Source organism: Pyrgilauda ruficollis, unplaced genomic scaffold, assembly GCF_017590135.1.
Source record: "Pyrgilauda ruficollis isolate IOZ18807 unplaced genomic scaffold, ASM1759013v1 scaffold25, whole genome shotgun sequence".
In the NCBI taxonomy this organism is placed as follows: Eukaryota; Metazoa; Chordata; class Aves; order Passeriformes; family Passeridae; genus Pyrgilauda; species Pyrgilauda ruficollis.
The window spans coordinates 13,772,130-13,795,234 of NW_024523822.1; the positions used below are offsets into that span (position 1 = coordinate 13,772,130).

General features: G+C 33.0%; 1 protein-coding gene across 3 annotated transcripts in view; it reads right to left on the minus strand.

Moving 5' to 3' along the window:
* The window catches only part of CSMD3 (CUB and Sushi multiple domains 3), a 579,207-nt gene that overhangs the window by 292,152 nt on the left and 263,950 nt on the right, over positions 1 to 23,105 (minus strand). For all 3 annotated transcript variants that reach the window (XM_041470732.1, XM_041470731.1, XM_041470730.1), the window contains 2 exons: positions 9,902 to 10,005; positions 3,880 to 3,992 (listed from right to left, as the gene is read on the minus strand). In XM_041470732.1, coding sequence (XP_041326666.1) covers positions 3,880 to 3,992; positions 9,902 to 10,005 — 217 coding nt within the window. The remainder of the gene's footprint in view (positions 1 to 3,879; positions 3,993 to 9,901; positions 10,006 to 23,105) is intronic.

A 23,105-nucleotide genomic window follows, 5' to 3' on the forward strand; every position in this document is an offset into this window, starting at 1 on the left:
TACTACTGTTTAGCTAAATACTTCTTTCCTCTTCACCATGGCTTTGAGAATAGAAGTGCTACGTGACAACAGGCGACCATTTCCTGAAATATCCTGAAGGATCCTAAGCATTCATGAAACACACCAACATTTAAAACTATTAATTTGTGGTTTCTTTTCATAGTAATGATACGGGAAGTCTGAAAATAATCCATTATTTATTTGTTTTACTTGGTAATTAAGCAACCACCAAAGTCTGATCTCATTTCTAAAGAAAGGTTTTCAAATAATCCCTAAAATTATGACGTAAAAATAATTCACTTACAATTTCTAAATATTCCATGTTTTTACTTAATATGCTACACATACATTTGAAGCATGAAACAGACCCAAAACAGTTTATACTACAGTGGATAACAGATAAAATATTAACTGTAGTGAGGCAGTGCTTGTATTTCTGTCCTGTCTAATCCCTATATTAATTATTCTACCTTTTTAAGTACTGTTATTTTATGGGATACTGGAAAAGGGATTTTAAAACAACAATGATTATTTGTTTACTTTAAAATATTCTCACATTTAATTTTTAATATTTAAATATTTATAATGTTATCCAGCTATTAAAAACTATAAAATAGCTCCATGTGCAACACCTCAATGTAGAAGTAAACAAAATTTCACAATATCTTCCAAGATTTTCTCAAATGGCAGATACATAAAAGAGTAACATAATAATGTAACATAATGTAACATGTAATAACATAAACTTAAAAGAATTACTCAGCTAAAAACTGATACATACAAATGTATTTAAAAATTAATTTGTCTATTTCTATCACTAAAAACGTGGCATATTCATTTCTATTCCAGTCAGAAAGGAGGTGTCCTTCTATCTTGCACTGTAAGCAAGAGTACCATTTTGGGGGAGAATGGGGAAAGGGCACTGAGTGATGACATCCTATAATCTTTTGTTCCTCATATTCCATGTAGGAATTGGAACAATGTTCAAAATGTCTGGCAGAATCAGATGCAAATGTCGCTTAGGTTTAAGAATGTCTTTATGAATTTTGATGGGATGAGGCATGGATATCTCCACTACATATAATTATTTGAGTCTGAGAAGCAGAGAAGCAGAAATTTAGGCATCAAAACCTTTTAGTAGTAAATTATTTTAGTGTTAGTAAGTCCTGTTAGCAAATACAATATCAAATAATTAACTCCAGCATAAGCAGATCAGTAAAGCAAAACAATAAAGTACCCATATTATCTATATACATTTCATTTTATTTTAGTGGTTTTACTTTGAAAAAAGCTTTACAAGTTCCTGAGAAATGCCCATTAGCAGCTGGAGCACAAAAGGAATGCTGTTCCTGATGCCATTCAATTGCACCTTATGAATTACCTCAAACAAATGTAATTTGTGTCTTTCAAGATTGCTCCATGATGAAAACTAAAACAAGGGCAGTGGGAATGATCAGGAGAAGATTCAGTTCAAAAACCAAACTGCTGGATCTAATGTAAAATGCTAATGTAATTGCACCTATCATGTCAGCAGAAATTCACAAGACTTAAACACATAATAAATACATGTAAAAATAAATATAGTATCAGCCATAGCTGGCTGTCTAAGTGAAGAGTGGAATTTGTGAGGTGGAAGAAGTCAAGTTAAGGAAATACATTTGATCTAGTAAAGAGAATAAGCAAGTTAAGCATACATTCTAAAGAATTAATAAAATAAACTGAAATTTCCTTTGACCCTGACTTCTAGAAATCATCATTCTCATAAGTATTTCTAAAAATTTTCTGAAAAGGGAAAATTCTTTACAATTTTTTGATTCTAGTAAATAATTCCATGTTATGTCACAGCCCTGAATGCACTGTTCTAATGCAAATATTCACTCACTGGACTTTCTCTCAACTTCCAGAACTTTCATAAATTTCAGAACTTAAATTGCAGAACAGTTGCTAATCCAAAATACTACGTTTACCTCACTGGACTTTCTCTCAACTTCCAATTCATAAATTTCAAAACTTAAATTGCAGAACAGTTGCTAATCCAAAATACTACCCATTTATACATCTGTTTCCAGCGTCTACCATTGTCACTAGAAAGGACTTAACAGTAAAAAAAAAAAAAAAAACAGAAATAGCAATGCCTTAAGACATGACTAGCCCTTGATACCCTTTCAATTTTTCTTTATGACCATTGCCCAATTTCTGATATGTCTAATGAACACATTTTATCAGGGATCAAAATGAAGGCAACTTAGATGAAAAAATTATCCTATACTCTGGATTGGCAGTGAGGCGGTGGTGGGGAATCCCACAAAATAAACCCAAACTCAAACAAAAGGAGGAAAAAAAAGCAATCCCCCCCCACAACCACCACCACAGAGCACAAATTCATTAAGTGTTTGCTGCATTCAAGTGCTATTTAGTGAACTAACATAAATTACCTTTGTAGGGCAAGAGAGAAATAGATTCAATATCTAGGCATACAATCACAAAGTTGATTATATGGAGATGCTGTTGTGAATGTTCACCCTTTCTGTACCCTTCTACCTATTCATATCCAATTAATTTTATTCTTGCAGAACTATAGCTTCTAAGAATAAATGTAACTCATGAATAAAAGAAGACATAGCATATAAGAATAGACAATAATCCTCTGCCTTCTGCAAACTAAAACTGTTGCAAGTAAAACTAATTTTATCAGGAAAGAATCATGTAAATAAAAGAATCGACAACTTGAGCTCTGCAAGTTAGAGTTCAGATCTAAAGCTCATCCTTTTCCACTCAAATATGATTCTAACTTTTATGTATTAGAAAATTATTATACTTGTTTATACTAATCATCTCTTTCCCCTTTCAATAGCCAGAATGTGGAAATCTTAATTATTACCATGCAGCAAAGTACTAAGATCTTCCTATCTTAGACTACTAGATATGAATATCAAGAGTGCACAAGTGCACTTGTACCACTAAGGAGCTTTACTTTACACTACAGGAGTAAAACCAACAACCCAGCAAGTCACATTGTGCAGGTTTATTCACAATATGCTCATTCACTCCATCTGTCTATTCTCAGCAATGTCAGCATTTCTAATACACACAGTCACTGTTTTAACTTTTGTCTTTCCTCTCTCATCTTCTGATGAATAATCATACTTTCTATTATCTGGTTTTGGTGCTAGACAGCAACCATGCAATTAATAAAGTTCTTGTAAGAAGGACATACTTCTATGTTAAAAGTAATATACAAAAAAAACCCAAACCTAATTCTTTAATAATACAGAAATGCATGTGTATGTATATGTATGTTGTACTTTAGCATTTTTGATTTTGCTGTTCATGCTCTGTAAAAAACTGTATGTACTTCCAGAGCTATCAAATAGCAACAGATTGTTTATATAGTGCATTATGCACTTTAAGACCATAAAGAATAACATTATTAAGTTTTTCTTGGTCCTGGCTCAAAATTTAGCAGTAATTCAAGTTGCTTACTTGCAGTGGTTTTTTTATGTTATGATAGGCATTAATTTTCAAAAGAATGTATGAAGTATTCATTTTTTTTACTCATTCATCTTTAAATAACCACATAATTATTTCATTTTAATAGCTGTCCATGTTAAATAAGAGAGAATAAGAGTAAAGTTATATGTCAAAACTCAATCACTGTAACAACACATCAAACAAAATGCGTGCAGTTTCATGTACCATAGTACCTTTAAAAGAATATTTTTTTTTCTTTTTTACAATTCAGCTTATATTTGTCTTCATTTTAAAACTGGCAGAACTGGAAATAGAATGCATCCACTCACTAATATGAAAGAAAAACATTCCATAATATTGGCCTAATTTTTGGTACACCATTACATTTGCTTCCAATGATGTCATTACCTTTGTAGTTAACCTTGAAACCAATTGAGCCCACACTTTCATCCGTTTGAAGGTGCAACCACATCTGATTGCTCATGCTCACAATTAAGTCTGGTACAAAGCTCCCGGTTAACCTATAGATAGAAGAAAATTTCTGTAAAGCCATAAAGCATTAAGTAAGGAGATTTTTTTTTCTTTTTGTAAGAAATCTAAATAACTGCCAAGCATTTTTTAAATATTTATTTTAAATTAATTGCATTCAGCTAACAGTAAATTAGTTATTTACTGTCTGGCCAGCCAAGACAGCTCTCACATTTCCAATGACTGGAAATTTTATAGTAGTCTATAAACATGTGCAACTACTACTTATGTTGTATTGAAATATTTCATCTCACTTTCACTTGCTGCTCCAGAAAGAAATACAACTTCCCTAATCCTTAACCTCATCTGACAATCCAGTGACCATTACTCAGGTACATGAAGGCATATCAATGACATTAGAAGCCCATAATGAGGCATTAGACTGATTCTTTGATTTTTTTAATATGCAACTACCCACTATGTAATACATGCCTTCCATATTTAAAAGAAAGCTGTAATTTTTAAGTAGCAACATTATTATGAAGGCATGTGTGTTCCCTGCACTCTCTCACCTCCTCTCATCACCTCTTCTACAACAAAGGAAGAACAGCCTAAAAAGATCAGCTGTTTTCTATTCCTTCATTAAGAAAAGTAACAAATGTCACAACTTTAAAACCTTCTACTGTTACAGGGTTCTGATTAATAGAAAGAAGTAAACTTGATTTTCTTTCTTTTCTTTTTTTAAAATGTCAATATTGTTTGCAAAAATTTGCAAATCAGTGCAATTCTAAATGTTGATTCTATTTGCTGAATGAATAGTGTGATAGCAACAAGGAAGTGTTGTGAAAGCTGCAGTTTTATGTTATAATGCATTTTCTTCCCAAAATTTTGTCTCAAATTTGGTTATAGTTTATTATCTGAAATCAAATGCTGGAAGTTTCCAGATATTTTTCATTCTTGTAAAGTGAATCACAAGCATGATACTGTATAGCAGTGAAAACTGTTAATTTTTTGAGTTCTAACCATTCTTTAAAGCCAGCTGAAACTTAAAATGGACTATTTTAAATGCATTTTACAGTTAATTTTAGTTCTTCCCTCTAGTCTTTTTTAGCTTCCTTCTGTATTAAATAGTCTGCTGTGGGAAAAAAACCCACGTCTGTTTCCCACATCTGTGTTCACAGATGGAGCTACTAGAAAGACTCTTGCCAGAACTGAACAAGTAAATGCCTGGCCAAAAGAACATATTAACTGCTCATTCCTGCACTAAGGGAAAATGTCTTCAGTGAGCTCAGTCTTTGCCAAATTAGTAGATTAACAAGATGTTTCTGAGAAACCACACTGATGTAATGGCTAACAGAGTTTTGTAATTGTCACTGGTGACTGACAGTATGTATTTTGAATATTAAGGGCATTGACAATATTAATCTCTCTGTTGTGTCTGACAGAATAATTTCTGTGATAAACCTTCATCAAAATGTTCAGCATTTCCAGTTTCTGAAATTAATTATAAATCCTTTTTTTTCCATCCATAGCTTTACAAGAAATACTTTCCAATTAAATAGCACAGGAGGAAAAAAAGCATTTGAAAATACATTTATGAAAAATAAATGTTGATCTATCTTTTAACTCCTTTTCTAAGTCCCTCTAAAACATTTAGGAATGGGCCACAGAGAAATAAGATCCAGAAAAACCATTATTATATGAAGGAAGCTATTTGAGAAAATAATGAAAGTTTGCAGTGGAGAATTATCCTTTCTGTCTTTCTGGGGGTTTATGTAGATTCCTCTACCCTGGATTCAGTACCTAGATTCCTCTCCTGGAAGTACATGTTCGCTTTTAAGAGCTGAATAGTGAACACTGACAGCAGTAGAAATTGAAATCTGTGATTATGATGTCTCCCTTTTTATTAAACAGCTTAACAGTTACAACACTCAGCAGGGTGATTTCCACTTCTTCCTCTACAACTCCAGAACTACTCCTCCCACATCCTAGTGACATATATTCTCCCCCTGAGAGAGTACACTGAAGATTGGGTTTGAGGACATTAAGAAGATTGTGACACTCTCCATTTGCTGAAGACAACCTGTAATACGAGATTGGACACATGCACACCCAACACAGCAAGCATACTAAATGATTGAATTTCACATTTTGTGTGCTGGGTTTTCAAAAGGCATGTTACAGGAACCAGTGGCTAGATGGACATTGCATTAAAAGCCACCTGCAGCAATTGTCAGACCAAGCTGCTGGAGGCAAACTTCCAAATGTCCTGAAAAAGTGCTGTGACTGATGTATGGCATCACCATTTATTTACCTTCTTCCCCCTATGCCTTGTCAATAACACTTAATGCTTCTCCACCTTGCATTTTAGTTTCATAGGAAAGCCTTCATATCAGTCACCTTTTCAAACAGACTAAAAATATTATAGCAATCAGGTTTAAGTTCACTTGGGTGCCAGGCTCACCAGGCCAGAGCAGACTGTCACATTGCTGGGTGCATGGATGTACAGCCTCAGAATCACAGGCACCCAGGGAAACTTAATGGCAAGTACTGAAAAGGTTTTGGAGTTTAGCTCCTTCTGTGATTAACATCAGCAGAATAGGAATAATCAGGACTGCAATTATCAATTTAGGAAGCCTAATTCTATTGAAATGCTACTTAACTTCCATTTTTGCTTCTCAACCTTCCTATCAAGCAGTGCCCAGTAAAACTAGCAGATTAAACACTTGGATAAGTTTCTTGATTAACCCTGATAAATTGGAAGATAAATGTTTTCACATTATTAACACATAAACGAGACATATTTAAACCAATGTTCTTTAGGAATTTTCCAGGGGAAAGATAATTATTTCGAAATTTAAAACCCAAAAATTAAATGATACAACAGCTGATTTATTTGCTATGCATCATATCTCAGACAAAGTCTGCATGGCTCACAGGAGAAAAGATTTACATGGTTTTTACAGTACTTAATTATCTTCCATCTTCTGTGTAATTTTCTGATCACAGAATAATGATTCTATGGATAAACAAAAAAAATTACTTGTGGCTTATTGTATAATGTTACTTAATATTAAACCCCCATAAATTAATGGGGTAATTTTTTTGCTCTTCCAGGATCTTCATAGTAATAATTCTTTAAAATTATTTACCTAGTTAGTTACAGTTAATGTATGTTAACACTCCACAAATCTAATTAACTTTTTTAATTTAAAAAAAATACTCAGGATTCTTTATATTTGTGACAATTTTAATAGTGTCATCCCATTCTTTCTCCCAACCTAAGACACATCATCAGAAATACTTTTATGAAATGCTAACATCTTAAATGAAATACCATCAGGGCAGACTGTTCTACCATGGTACTCAAAATTTAAAATATTATTGCACTTTGCCTTAATGCATTACTGTAATTTAGTAACAATACTTTAGTTAAACTTTAATAACAACTTATGAATTGGGGCTTAATAAAGGTTCTTTCCACATGAGAGAATATTCCATATAGTTTAGGAATTTAAGAATAGCTGAAACTGAATTCTAGCATTGTCAGCAATATTTTTTTAATGATTAGTACTGCTTAAAAAGTAGAAATTACAGTACTTCCACACGTCTCAAATTTATTAGTGGTAGCAATTAACTCATCTGCAATCCATTAAGGAATTGCTATCCTAAAGCAATTGCACCATAAATACCTGGCCAAATACTGGTCTTTTCATGAATAATAATCCTGGAATCAGATACTTAGATTGGAAGAGACCTGTAAGTACAATGGTTAAATCAACACTGCCAAGTCCACCCTTAAACCGTGTCCTCAAATATCACATCTACACATCTGAACACCTCCAGGGATGCTGACTCCAACACCACCTTGGATAGTCTCTTCCAGTACTTGATATTGGAACAATGTCCAATCCTTCTGAAAAAAAAAAAAAAAAAAAAAAAAAAAAAAACCAAAAAAAACCCAAAAAAACAAGGTGAAGAGAGTGTTTCCCCTGATAATTGCGAGGGAAGAACTGGTGACAACAGATATGGAGAAGACTGAGGTACTTCAGAGAGAGCTCTTTGCCTCAGTCTTTGCTGTCAGGTTTCCCATTTCTCTCAAGTCCTCGATCCTCTACATGGGATTTGAGGGAGAGAGGTCGCTCACACTGTAAGCACAGAGCAGGTTCAAGACCACTTGATGAAACTGAAAAATCACAAGTATATGAGGCCTGATGACACACATCCCAGGATCACAAGGAAAGTAGCTGATGTTGTTGCCAGGTCACTTTCCATCACTGGAAAAGTCATGGCAGTCACGTGGTTACAGGAGGAGGAAAACATCACTCCTGAGGGAAAGGAAGATCCAGAGAACTACAGACCCATGAGCTTCAGCTCCAGCAGATGGACACTCCTGTCCAGACTTGGTGTCATCTGCAAATTGACTGAGGGTGCACTCAAACCCCTTGTCCAGACCATTAACAAAGATATTAAATAAAATAGAACAAAACTGAAAGGACAGAATGATTACAAAACCACTTAAAAATAGAAGGCCAGATAATCTATCCTCTGGAGGATAAATCTAAAGGGGAATTCCTTAGAAAAATCTGTAAATCTTAGTAAAAATGTATGTTCTGTTTGAAGTTTTGCAATTTACTAGTATGAATGAGATAGAATTAGGACAGAAAAAGAGGCAAAGCTGGGGTTTAGTGTACTCAAATGAAACTAATTCTTGATAACATTCTTATGGTGAAAAATGGGAAACTAAAATATGTAAAAATTTTTAATACATTTCCAATAAATATACTGCAGGGAATATCATTCTAAAGAATCCTAATTTTGTTATTCTTTTTGTTTTATGATTAAATATATTTTTTACTAACCTTGTATCACATTCTTATCTGTGTTTCAATTATTAACTCATTTGAACTAATTATAACATCAGGTATTTGTTGAAAGGTCAGTTTATTTAAAATTAACAGCTAAATAGTATTTGTCCTTTTAAAAAAATATTTTCGAAATAGCAGATAATCCCTTACAGGCAAATTAATTTTAAGCCTTTTTTTTTTGGAAATTGAGTCAGATTTGAAAAAGTAAATGCAATGTACTTCAAAAGACATTAATTTCTTAATTTCTCCTACATGACTGATTTATTCAGACTAGAACTAGAGTTATATCATTATAAGGCCTAATTACAGTGTTCTGCATATTTTCAAGTTACTGTGGAACAAACAGAATCACTGACTTATAACACTGTCTTGAAAATTTTATAAACTAATAAAATCCTGGATTTGTCTTCTTGAGACAATTGTTAGTACTATTGCCACAAGCTAAGTATTTGAGAAATATGGATTTTAAGTTAATCAATGATTGTTAGGAATATTATATAGCTATATATCTGGGCTCACACATCCTAGAAAAATGTCTGTGAATGATAATACTCAATGCTGGTTTGCAAAATGTGGTTTAGGTAACACCCTATTCAGCCTTTCTCTGTAGTAATTTTCTTCACTATGTTAACTTGCTCTTCTGAATTATCTATAATAGTCAATAAGCAAATTAAGGTCAAGACACTACAGTACATCTTTTGTCATGCTAACCTTGCTAGGAGACTGTGAAATTTGTGCACAAGCTGTCCATATATCTATTTTCAATTATGTTCTCATCGACTTTTAATTTGAGAACACACAAAAGGGAGCAAAATAGTTCCTAAAAATTACATATCTAAATGTAAGTGTTCATACCATGCCTTTCAAAGTTCTCATCTGAGTTCATCTTTTTTCTTTTGTCATGTCTAGGTCATCACTTTCTGACTTCAGAATAGTAAACATAAAGCAATATATTTGAACTGTCACCTTTAGTAATTTTAGAAGCTCACTTAGTTTTTGTTCGGATTTATTGGATTGGAATAATTATTTAGTCTCATCAAAACACATTAATGACATTCTTCAATGCGCACCAACTGTAAATGCAAAAGACTTACACTTGAAGCACAGTTTTAGGGTCACCCACTTCTCCTCCATCACCAATTGTCAGTGTGTCATAGCCAATCTCCAGATCAAATTCTTCAAAATTTATCTGAATAACCTACAAAATAAAATAAGTAAGCATATTTTAGAAATATATAAAGGTACTTGAGAGATGAGTCTTTAAATTAAGCTTTTCAGCAGTGTAAATAAAAGTGGTCTTCCAATTAATAATTGCATGTAAGTTTAGCATATTTCACAATAAATTAGTGTAATTAACCCCAAGGTTTTGATTCATGAAATGTGAATTATAATAACCCTTTAGGTATCATCACTCTGCTGACCTCCTCAAAGCACCATGATTTCACTTATTTATGCAGTTGTTACATGTTTATTACAGTTGTGGGTAATCACATTACATTTTGATTAGTATATACTCAAAGGGCAAAATAACTAATTGCATTATGTGCAGTACCACTGTCTTCAAATACCAACTAAATAATTGTACATCATTGAGTAAATACAGTGAAGGTGAAGAATATAATTTACACCTGATGTATAATCTGGCTCAAGTAGGATAAACAGGCATGAAAGGTAAAAGTAATTATCTTAATTCATGAAGTTGAGCAAAATACAACTATCAGAATCAAGGCCATTTTTAACATCCTGTAAATTAAATTGCTCTATGCATATTTCTGCTAAAGGATAAATATTTCAGCACAATTTTAAGAAAAGAAAAGAAAAGAAAAGAAAAGAAAAGAAAAGAAAAGAAAAGAAAAGAAAAGAGAAAAAGCAAATTGTTTCCACCCATGTATTAATCGTGGTAACTCTGTCTTTTTTTCCTCAAAATTTCATATGGATAAAAATGACAGAATACTTATATGTAGGAATTTTAATACTGTAATAAATCATTTTTTATTACAGTTATAATTGAGAACTGAGAGCATTTGTGTTTAAAGATGTGGATGCCATTCTGATGGATTATTATCATGTCCTTGAAAGCTCCTGTTCCTTTGTTACACTGGGGTTCTGGTAATTGAAGGAGTTTCTATGAGCAAGAGCCAGTACAGGCAAGCTGGAAAACTGACATGTGTTCCAAGGACTGCAATTTGTTCCAAAGGGAGGAGAAACACTTTCCTTTACAGGTGTAGGTGGTGATTTAAGTACACTGAAGAGCAGCCAGTTTGGCACATTCACATTCACATATGTAAATGCCTGTGTGTGCATGTATATGTGTGTACATGTATGTGTGCCATACCCCAGGGACTGCAGTCAAGTACAGAGAGTTAAGAGAGCACAAATGGAAAGGACATGGAAAATTGTGTAGGCAAGCAGCTGATTTGCTCTAATTGAGTAAAGAGGAGAAAACCACACCTAAATCTTCTTAATCTTCTTAGTTTAAAAAAAAAATTTTCTGGGTATTTTGTGCTGCTCTAGCCACAAAATTTGTAACACTAGACTTAAGAATTTAAATTGAAATCCATAACTACATTGAAGGCTGATATATTTACTTAAAAAAAAACCAACCAATCAATTGCAAAAACAAAACCCCCCAAACCAACCAAACAAAAAATCCATTATTTTTGGTCCACTCTTAAATCCTGTGCAGTTACATCACAACAGAAGACTCCACAATAAAACGTGGGAAAATAATGTTAGTATTGAATTCAACTTGAAAGCATATTTCACTTACAAACAGTAAAATACATTTTTAAATAATATTGCAGCAAAAACATCAATACTATATGCATAAGAAGAATAGGAAGATAGTATAAAAATTGTATAACTAATTCATGATCAGAACTCTTAATCCTGTTTTCCATTAAACACATGAAGAAATCTAATTTCATTATCAGATTTTTTTTTGGTTAAGTGCAATGGTAATTTTTAAAAATTAATATCCTTCTAGATATTTTATATTAGTTGAGTACCACCAAATTGATAAAAGGCATCTGTTTCTTTGTAATTGAAGTAATTGTCTTCATAGGTTGTGTCAGAAAGCTTAAACAGATTTTCTTTAGCCCAATCAACATCCCATGTGATGTGTATTTTATCAGAGGAAAAGATATAGGTTAAGGAAAATATAAGTTTCAAGGTATGTTTTGAGTTTTTTTTTTTTTTTTTAATTAGGAATGACAAAAAAAATGTTTTATTTATTTCACCTCAGAAAAGTAAGACCTTTGTCCTTTTTTTTTTAACAATGCTCACAAATAAAAAAGTAAGAGAACTCCCTGAAAAATATCTGTCTCATTAAGGAATATTGTGGAACATGAAAAAGTAATCAAAACTGTTTTTTTTTATTCAAAGCATAGGTTTAGCTTCAACCTTTTCACAAGGCTTCAGCTTCAATCTTTCCACATGTCTGTAGTGAATATCCAAATTATTGATGACTCAGTTCTAATCTGGATGCCCTGATACAATCTCTCACTTTTCTACAATCTGAAATTATTTTCCATTATAAAGAGAGCTCTTTTTTAAAATTTTTAATCAAAAGAGATGTACATTTAAAAAGTTTATAATTTATTTTCTCCATTAATATTTTTCAGAGAAGTATGTTTAATTACAAGATTTTCATCTCACTCTCTTTGTAACTCACCTAAAACTGATAATGGGATAGGTAGGACATTGAAAACGATAGTTCTATAAAGCCACATGAGCACAGCTCAGTCTACATTTGTCTTGTACCATATTCTGTGAAACAGACACATTTTTAAGACTATAAGAAGCAATGATGTCATTAATGACTTGAAAAATGTTACAATATATATAAAAATATGTTTTAGGAACTGACTATAAGTAATTTGAAATATTAACATTTGATAATCTTATTCTTGTGAGTCTATTACCCAGATTTCTTCTTAAAAGTTTCTGATTCAACTGAAAATTATAAAAATGCTTCCTCTTTGTTCAAAATTGACACTAGTAAATTAAAATCAGAAACAGCAGTCACGAAATAGAAGCATATTTTATGTACAGTAAACAGTAAAATATCATTCCCTGAGACAGTAAACCAGTTTGTTTACCATGCATCATTTTGGTTACCCCTGCTGGAAGAGTTAAAACCAGTTGCTAAGGCCTACTCTAAACATTCTATGTTTATCAATGAAGTATCAATGAAGTATTTCATCACTTGAGGTTATTAAAAGGTAAACAAGTTGTATATGGCAGTTAATACACAGCCCATTTCAAGCAGGTTTAACATGATTTACATCACAAACTCTGGAATTCTCTGGAATTGGTAAAGTAAAAAAAAAATTTATTTAACAAATGTGCTTGTCAGCTGATATTGAAGATATTTAGTTTTAAGGGAATTTGTACAAATTGAGCAAAAGTAACATATAGAAACAGCAGATCCGTCAATATTCAACAGGAAACTAATTTACTGCACATGTGCTGTAGAAGCCTTTACATGTTCTTTCTGTAAAAACAAACCCTGTATACTTGGAAATTCATCCTTTGACATGCAAAGTACACACACAATACAAAATGTTCTTCAAATCCTTCCAAATATGCCAACAAGCAAGAAAATAAGTAGCCTTAAGGCTATGTTTTCTGAGTCCTTGTTTTACCATGTCAGCTTTAGTTAGATCACACTCAAAGTCAGTCGGACTTGCAGTGCTTATAATATTGACTATTCCTTTTAGAATACTGAAAATGTTTTTTGATTATATCAGAATTTAAAGTTGATTGTGATGGAACCTTTCAAAATAAAAACTGAAATTTGGGTAAGATGAGTAAATAACCTAAAACTTCTTAATAAAATTTTCAAAAAGTCTGCTTTTACCAGTTATCTAACAGCGTCTTTGCTAATTTTCAGAAAAATCTATAAATGGCAAACCAAAGTTGGGTAGTATCCTTGAATCAGTTCAATATTAGAGTAAAACCTTAGAGTTATTTGACTTTTTAGTCTGTTGTTCATAAGAATAAACACTTCAGGGAAAACTGTGATGATTTATTGCTTTATTCTACATATTTTTAAATCAGACTAGCATTACTAAAGTGTGCTGTTGATCTGGTTAGTAGATGCATAGCAATCAGAAGTGCAGGTACAAGTATTTTTCTTGATCTATACATTCCAGTAAAGTCTATTTTACCAGTTTTGCAGAGCAAGATTAAAGCATTAATATAAATGAAATAAGATCCATTTATTGGATGTTTTAGTTTTATTGATGTATGCAAACACTGATCATGCTATAATATATTTACGCATTTATTGCATTTATCCACTGCCCCACAGACTCTTTCAAAGCTGAATATCAAAAAAAAGAGGGACCACAAAATATTTTCAAGTAACAAGGTATAACATCAGGGAACAATATATGAAATATTCATCAATGATATGTCTGAGCTATAAGATTCTTGATAATAGGATTATACTACCAAAAGTTTATTCTGGAAGGCAGAAAATGAAAATTTCAAAGATTCCATCTCAGACAGTTTGCCACCAGTCTTGAGCTATCGTTTCACACATAATGAGTTAACTAATGATATCAGATATGTATCTGTATGGCTTCAGAACTGAGAAGAATATCTTAAAATTAAGCAATTACTATCTTTTCTTTTTTCAGAAAGATATACTCAGTAGTCCCTAAAATTTTTGTGCCTTTATAATAGCATTTGTGATAAATTCAGCAGGTATCAGACTGCTACAATTGTTCTGATACAGGCTAATAATATCTTGAATGTTGTTCAAAAGGATATTATTAAATACATCCCTATATACTGAGGAGAAAGGAATTTTGCATTTTCTCTTCCTCCATATACACACTTTATAAAAAACCTGTACCTGTTTTTGTTGTTGTTTTTTCTTTTTATTCAAATTAAAATATTCTTACCTGTGCACTATTACAAAAAAAAAAAAAAAAAAATTAAAGAGTAGCTAAACAGAAGGCAAAAGTTTCTCTACATCCTGGGCTGCTCTTGGTATTTATAAACCCAAAAACAATGAACAAGTTTGAATCCCTGATTTAAACTGAAGTTATAAACCTAGAAAGAAATAGTAATAAGAGGCAGTAAAACTAATAAGTACTATCCAGTCTCTACAGGGAAAAAGTCAAGTCTTATTTGAAAAATAATTTTCTGAAAATTGTAATTATGTACTTTGGTCTCCAATTATTTTGTAGGAAATTTTTAAAAGGAATCATTGGGAGCAGAAATCTAATTTCTAACAAATTTCTGTGGGTGTACCTTCTTTCTGTTCCTTGGAATATATCCTTTAGAACCCACTCCCTGGGCAAAACACCAGCTTAGAAGTAAAATGGAAAAAAATTTTATTGAATAGTTAATGACTACTTTGAGAACTTCCTACAGCTTTTCAGAGAGAGCATGCTCAGAAGGATGTGTTCCAGACAGACAGCAGATTTTCCAGACATTTGTTCAATATGTGTATCTAGTTCCTGATGAAATTACCTCCCTGAAGACTTTTCAAGGAAGGTGGTGTTCCAGGTGAAGTACTCAACTTATAAAAAGTTCAAACCATCCAAAGCAGAATGATGTGTTATCCTGAGTCTTCCAATGCAAATGTAACTCTAAAATATTTTCAGATGTATAGTAACATTTTCACTCAACAAAATGGGATATTCTACCAGTAAATAAAGATGCAATTTCTTTAGATGTAATGAATCTTTTCTCGTTACAAGTGTAGTTAAGTATTAAGTATTAAGCTAAGATACAGCTTAAATTAGCTATATATTAGATAATATTAAGGAATAAATATTAATGAAAACATCCTTCCAAGAACGTAACATATCTAAGGCTGTTGCCTAACATAATAGTTTAATTGCTTCTTTTGCAGTTGCATATTATAAGAACAAAACATAAGAAATTCACCTCACTGAAAATCATTCACAAGATACCTATTTTCTCAATTTTTCACTATTACTCTCACGAGAAAACAGGCTACCTAAAGACTCTTAATGATGTCTGGCTGCCTTTGTCACTTGTAGAAGTGAAATTAGGCAAGGAGAAGAAAACACATCCTGTTTGTATCTGAGTGTCCTCATATGCACTCAGGATGGTTAATTGCTTTTGTGCTGAGGATGTCTGAATACTTCTCAGTAAGTAAATAATGGGCATCTATATCTGATGATTCAAGCTAAGGAAATATCGCTGTCTGATTGATTTGCTTTATCACCATAATTTTCCATAGAATCACAGGTCCCTCCATCAAAATAATTGTGTTTTCATACATTTGATTATAGAAGCAAAGTTTCAGAAGGAAAATATATTGGATCAACTATTTATTATAAGACTTAGCTATAATTTTATTTAAATTATTTATACTAGGTATATATATATTTTTTTTTCTTTTTACTTTCACAGCTATGGAGATAAAGGGAGATAAAGATGCTCTATATAGCCTGAAAGGAAGTATGACTAGCCTGGACCATTATAAGGAGATAGTAATAGGTATAAGCAGGAAAAATCAACTAATTTATAAAACCACAATGAAAAAATCACTCAAAAAACTAAGCTCAGTGTCAGAGTTTACAAAAAGAAAAAAATTATTATTCTCAAAAAGCAAAATAATTGTAATCATAGGAAGGCCTGAGGATTTCAAACTAATTTGTCCCTGCTTTGATTGCTCCTTTCAGTAGTTACTCAGAAGGATATCCTTGCACCCAGCATAGAAATCTGCACTTTTTAATCCCACAGAGGGTGGGATCTGTTCCAAAAGAAAGCAGAGGGGTCAGTAACTGATGTCAGCCTAACCTGATGGGCAGCCACGCATCCTGAAAGGGATGGAAAAATGGGAATCTTAGTGTGACTTAAGTCTCAGTACAAGCCTTCAGGTTCCCCTCTGAATGTGTATTGAGTTTACAAAGTAAGATTTTGGGAGCAGAGAATGGTACCACGAGCCTTTGAAGGAGTCCCTTTATAGAAAACAGAGAAACAAACAAACAAACTACTATCAGCTCTATTTCCCAGTCTAATATCACAAAAAAAAGGTATATATTGAGCAGAACAATTTCCTGTAAATATCACTTGCAAGAGCAACCAAGTGAACTCAACCGTGGAGAAAGCTACAAGTTCTGTGCCAAAAATTCATCAAACAAAAAAGACTGAAACATCTCAAATGCTCACAGTGCAAGCACTGGAAATTTTCTATCAAAGTCTCTTAGTCGTATAAATATATCTTTTTAAAAGTTCTAGCTTGGGTGTAGACATCCATGATAAGTAAAAGTAAGAAAAATGTTTGCATTTAGAATTGGTGGGAGAAGTAACTGAGGTCAAATTTAGGAACTTATAGAAAGTCAAACAGAACTAAAATTCAAATTTGACATTTAATTTTACATAAAGTTTTATCAAAAGGCGGAGTTAATAGCTCCAGGTGTAGTAAATATAGGCAACAGCTAGAATCTAATATTGCTAATGATTCAAAGAGAAATAATTGCTTTTGTTGTGGCTATTGCAATAAGCACAATCTCACCCATTCCCTATGGTCACTCATATTTTCAGTGTGAAACATCACTCCTATAGTCACAGGCATGGCAGGAAAAAAAGTTTACAATAATTAAGATAATGAACCTGTCCTCCTTTCACAATGAAGACCTATAATTAGGTCTTATAGCAAATTTTCAGGATGGAATGACAAGTCATTTATCCCTCCACAACTGCACATACTTCAAATTTTCTTATTTAACAACTTAGTCTGTTCCCTCACAGCCAAACCTGTTAGCTTCCTGGCATAGGAATAGCTGGATTCCCTACTGCGCTCTTATTCTGCTGAGAGAATCTCTCCTCTGTCCACATATATTTCTAAGGTTTTTTAACTGTAGTATATATGTGACTCAGATATTTTAACTGGATCAAAATGTACATGGGCAATATGGAAGAATATTGTAGGCAACACTACAAAGAGATTTGTTGTGTTTTGAACGGAACCAAAATATATTTACACTTTCTAGTTTCATATAAGATAAAAATGTGCTATCTAATATAGATAAATAAAAGAGAAGCCTTTTTAATCTGAATGGATGAAGAACATAATTATGGGTAAAATATAAGTTTAGAGCAAGTTTAAGTATATTCATACTTTTTTGTTGTTTTTGTAACACCCACAGTACAGCTTCACACTAGGCTTAGGAAAAGCCAAGTTTGAGGCATTTGCTTGCAAAAAAGAGGTGCAGTGTGCTTTGTTCCAATAGACCTGACCAAAAGAAACTTCATGAAATGGGTCTTTGAATTCATGCTGAAGCACCCTGCCTGCTTGAGATTTATGCTGTTAACCTGATTAAATATGGATGGCAACTGGGTTTAGGCTTAACAGCAAGCTTAGGAAATGTTCCACTGACAGTTTTGACATGGTTAACAAAATAAAACGGCTGTGGAAAATTTAATGTAAATACTCAGTGCTTTGCTGAATATTTTTTTTGCTTATTTTTGGCTTGGTCTAAAAGGAAAAAAGCTCAGAAATTGAAAGGTTCTTTTTTTTTGCAGGAAGAAAACAACAACTTAATGACGTGAGGAAGGAGGAAGGGAAGAATTGAGTGCAAAAACATATTTTTAAAAAAGACTTTTAATACAAAGTGATTAAATGACAACCATATTTAATATTATTTCAGTAATAGTTGCAATATATTCCCTCAGTATAATTCTCCAGACTTGCAGAAAATATCATGTGAGGAATTTCCTAGATACTTTGAATTATTTAAACAGTTTCTTAGAAAGTAAAGGACTACAGCAATTGGAAACAGATGTTGTAAATTTTCAGTAAGCTCTGCCATTTCAACAAAATTCAGATTATAGTTTTCCTAACAGACAAGTGACATCCACATAAAAACCCAACAAACCAAATGAAAAAACTTCCAAAAACTAAAAAACCTTAGCAAACATAATAATTAAAAAAACCCAAAGCCAAAATCAAAAGTCAGCTATCTCCCAGCTCTCAAGCATGTCATTCTTCATTTCAAAAGTATTTCAAAATTCAGTAGATAAAAGGATAAGAATGTGAACACTGTCAAACTTTCAAAAACCTATATTCTAAAGAATACATTTTAAAGAATGAATTTATGCAAGCAGTAAGGAGATTTTTATGATTGAAATACATTCAAGCTAGAATATGGTGATGACAAAAGATAACATACAGGCATATTTCTTTTAACAAAATTCCTGTAATATAAAATTACCAGAACCAGGACCTAGTTTTCTAATCCATCTAAATTTAGCAGTTAGCTCACCATATTTAATTTCTTCTTATAATTCTTAAAAAAATTTTTCTCCTTCTTGATGTTTGGTGATGAATGATATGTGGTGTGAATATGGTTGAGATCTGTCAGAAAGTCTGCCATTCCAGCACTGACATTTTCCACAGTGTTTCTGCCACTCTGGATTAGAAAAAAATCAGCAAGTATAATCCATAAGACTTGAACTCTGGTTAACTTCAGCCCTAATTCAGATTTCACTAGTATTTTAGCCTGGCATTAAATTTAAAATTCATAATTTTGTACTCCTTCTTTTCCTTTTTTTTTTTTAATTTTTTTTTTTATTTTTTATGTTTAAAATTCATAATTTTGTAGTCCTTCTTTTCCTTTTTTTTTTAAATTTTTTTTTTATTTTTTATATAACAATGAAAGTAAAATAAGTTTTAATTTTTTAGGAAAACAGAAGTGCAAAAAATGCATTGGGGAGGAGATGGGAATTAAATCTTGAAAATACAAAGGTTTATTACTCAAAATGTAAATGTAAAACTGTCCCATTACCTAATGTCAGAATAAATTACCGGCAATGCATAGGTCTAGAACCTAACTGATGAGTTTGTGCAATATCCTACAAGATATTCAGGTATTGTTTCCCTTACTAGATGTGAGAGATGTAGTGAAATTGAGTCCAAACTGAGGAATTCTTGTTCTCATTTCCGTTCAGATATTCACAAGAACTTTTTCAAGGGATCCAAGGATTAATAATATGTGCAGCACAGTTGAAGACAAGTAAAGAAGTTTGAATTTTGTTGCATCTTCAGAGTTCCACATAAAGGTATGATTTTCATTAATGTTCTTTCGGGTAGATGCCTCTAATTATAGCTTTGCTATTTTTGATCAACAAAGCTTTTGTTGATTCCAGAGTAGCCACGGATAAAAGTGGCAACAATCACTTCACTGGTACATATAAAACACTATATGGAAAACATTTTAAGACAATCCAGAAATGGGAAAACTGTCCATAATTTCCTCTCTCATATACTGTTGGAGAAGCCTTACATATTCAGGTACTGATCTTCACAGAGAATTTCAACCTTCCCTCCTAAGAGGGCAACAAAGCAAGGTAGAAGGCATCAAGAAGGTTTAAAGAATATGTTGGTATGATACCATACAGACAGCCATATATATTTCACTGTTGCAAAGTTATGTATCAATTGCCCATATTTTTTTCTCTGCTGAATCATTATTCAGAGCTTTGTACATCATAGATTGTAAATATTCTAATCATAATATTAATTATTGAAAAAATAGTTGTTTTCTCTTAAACAGATGAGCTCCAGAGAAGAGGATCCTAATATAAGAATAAGAATGTAAAAAACATGCATAAGAACAATGAAAATATGGGGATCTCACTGATAACATCAGATGTGTCAGTGCACCTTCATCAAGAGTTTTTATTTTTTTGACTCCATCCACATGACTTTGCTTTCACAAACAATTTTTATTCTGCTTTTCAATAATAAACTCACTGTCATCTCTGGCTATGTTTGAGGTTTTTAGTTATGGTCCTACTCCACTTTCAACAAGGCTTGGGCATGAAAAATACACCTAATTAACTGCATGAGGCAAGAGACCAACTATAATGCAGTACAAAGCTAAGGACGCAGATAAGTGAGTGGGGAAACATTTCATTCAACTATAGGGTGCTGTTATCAAACTTATTTCTGAAATCAGTTTGGAAGAAAATTAGCTACATTTACTCCTGGATAAAGCCATTTACACTAGAGTTAAAGAGCCTTTCAGGGTCTTTCATCTATTGTGTTCTCCCTTAAAAGATTCTCAGTTTCTGAGTTGTTTTGTTGCAAATGATGCAACAAGTAGCAGCCCTGAAGTACCAGGATCATGAAGTCATCCTGGTTCTCACAGCTGTGGTGTAGAATATTGTAAATATTGCCATTTTATAATGAATACCATCACATTATTTGTTGTAGTCATTATAAAAAATTCTTAATGACAAATCTTCATTTATACATCAATGAGGTTTTTGACTTCAAGGCACAAACCATTGTTAAAATCCACATTCAACATACATTCTTCACTCAGAACAACAAAAGAAAACCCAACTAAACTAAATAGAAAAAAAAAAAGTTTCCTCCATCAAATCCAAAAATAACATTTTCACAACACAGAACAAAAGGACAAATTACAAAAAATCCACCCCTGGGCCCTTCAGTACAATTATGATACAAATTCTCCATTATCATTCTACTTCATAACACGGTTTAATACTTGTTTTGCCCATTATTTTTCCAATTAGTATGCCTTCTAGCAGTCATACAAGGCCACCAATATTGTGTTCAGAACAGTAAGGTAACATTAGCATGAAACAAAACCAAACACATTAAACCATTGATTATATAAGCAAAGACTTTATACATAGAAGTTCCTCAATATATCATAAAAAGAAGTTGATCTAACTTGTAAAAAGATCTCATTTTTTTTGACCTCAACAAGGTAATATTCTTCTAATCAGAGCTAGACACCATTCTAGCACTGTTCCAGATAATATTGTAAAACTTTTATCTGTTCCTTAGTTTAAAAACTCCCCGATTCCTGTGTGTCTGCATTTCATTGCAATATCAAAGAGCTATAATTAGTCCAACTAATACCACACAAATTTTCTGGGTAATATTGAAGCTATTATAATATAGCTCCTAGCACTACAATCTGCTCATGATGAATCTAACTCAGACTACAGTAATTTCAGTAGTATATTACAGAAGTTCAGAAACAGTGTCCAACTTATAGTTTGAATAAAATTACTTGCTTAACCTAACATTACTTCTTTGCATTCTCATTACTGGTATAATACTAATGTTCCGACAACAAACAGGTATTCCTTGTTATGGCCTTATCTAAATGTTCATATTTAATTTTAAATAAGTGACCTGTTCTTAATTACTGTTTTCATGCTATATCTTTAGAGTATTTAAATATTTGAGAGGACAGATAAATATGCAAGGTGTGCTAATTTAACTTTGGCTGGCTGTCAGATGCTCACCACGTCACTTCATCACCCCTCAGCAGCACAGAATGAGAAAACTGGATGAAAAAGCTGATGTCTCAAGACAAGGACAGAGAGATTGCTCACTAATTAGTGTCATGGGCAAAAAAAGTCAATCTAGGGAAAATTAGTTTTATTTACTGACAATTAAAACTTGACAAATTTTTGTGACAAGTAAGAAAATATAAATAAGTGAAAATAAGAAAAAAACACTAAACCCACCATCATCCCAACCCCTTTCTTCATGGGCTCAAATTCACTTTTTTGTTCCTGATTCTTCTGCCCCCTCCTCTCTCCTAAAGTGGCAAAAGGGGACGTAAAATGGGGGCTGCAGTCAGTTTGTAACACTTCATCTGTGCTGCTCCTTCCTCCTCATGCTCTTTCTCTGCTCCAGAGTTAGAGCCCTCTCACAGAAAATAGTTCACACGCTTCTCCAACATGGATCTCTCCCACAAGGCTGCAGTTCTTCAAAATCTGTTTCAGTATGCTCCTCCCACGGGGTCACAGGTCCTGCCAGAAACCTGCTCTGCCTTGGGCTCTCCACGGGGTCACAGCTTCCTTCAGGCACAAGTCCTCCACACACCACAGGTGGATCTCTGCTCCACCATGGACATCTATGAGCTGTAGGGGACAACCTGCATCAACGGCACTCTTCAGAGGCTCCAGTGGAATCCCTCATCCATCACATGAAGCCTTCTTCCATTCCTTCTTCTCTGCCTGTGATGTCTGTGGGGTTATTTCTCTTGGGTATTCCCATCCATCTCCTTCAGCTGCTTTTGTGCAGCTTTATTTGCCCTTACTCAGATAAGTTATCACAGAGGTTCCACCAGCTTGCCTGATTTGCTCAGCTGTGTCCTGTAGTGGGTCTGTCTTGGAGCCAGCTAGAACTGTCTCAGTCTGATATGGGGCCCACTTCTGATCTCTTACTAGAGAAGTCACTCCTACAGCAATCCCTGCTACTGAAACTCTCTTTTGTAAATAAAATCAAAATGCACGTACTAATCAAATCGAAATGAA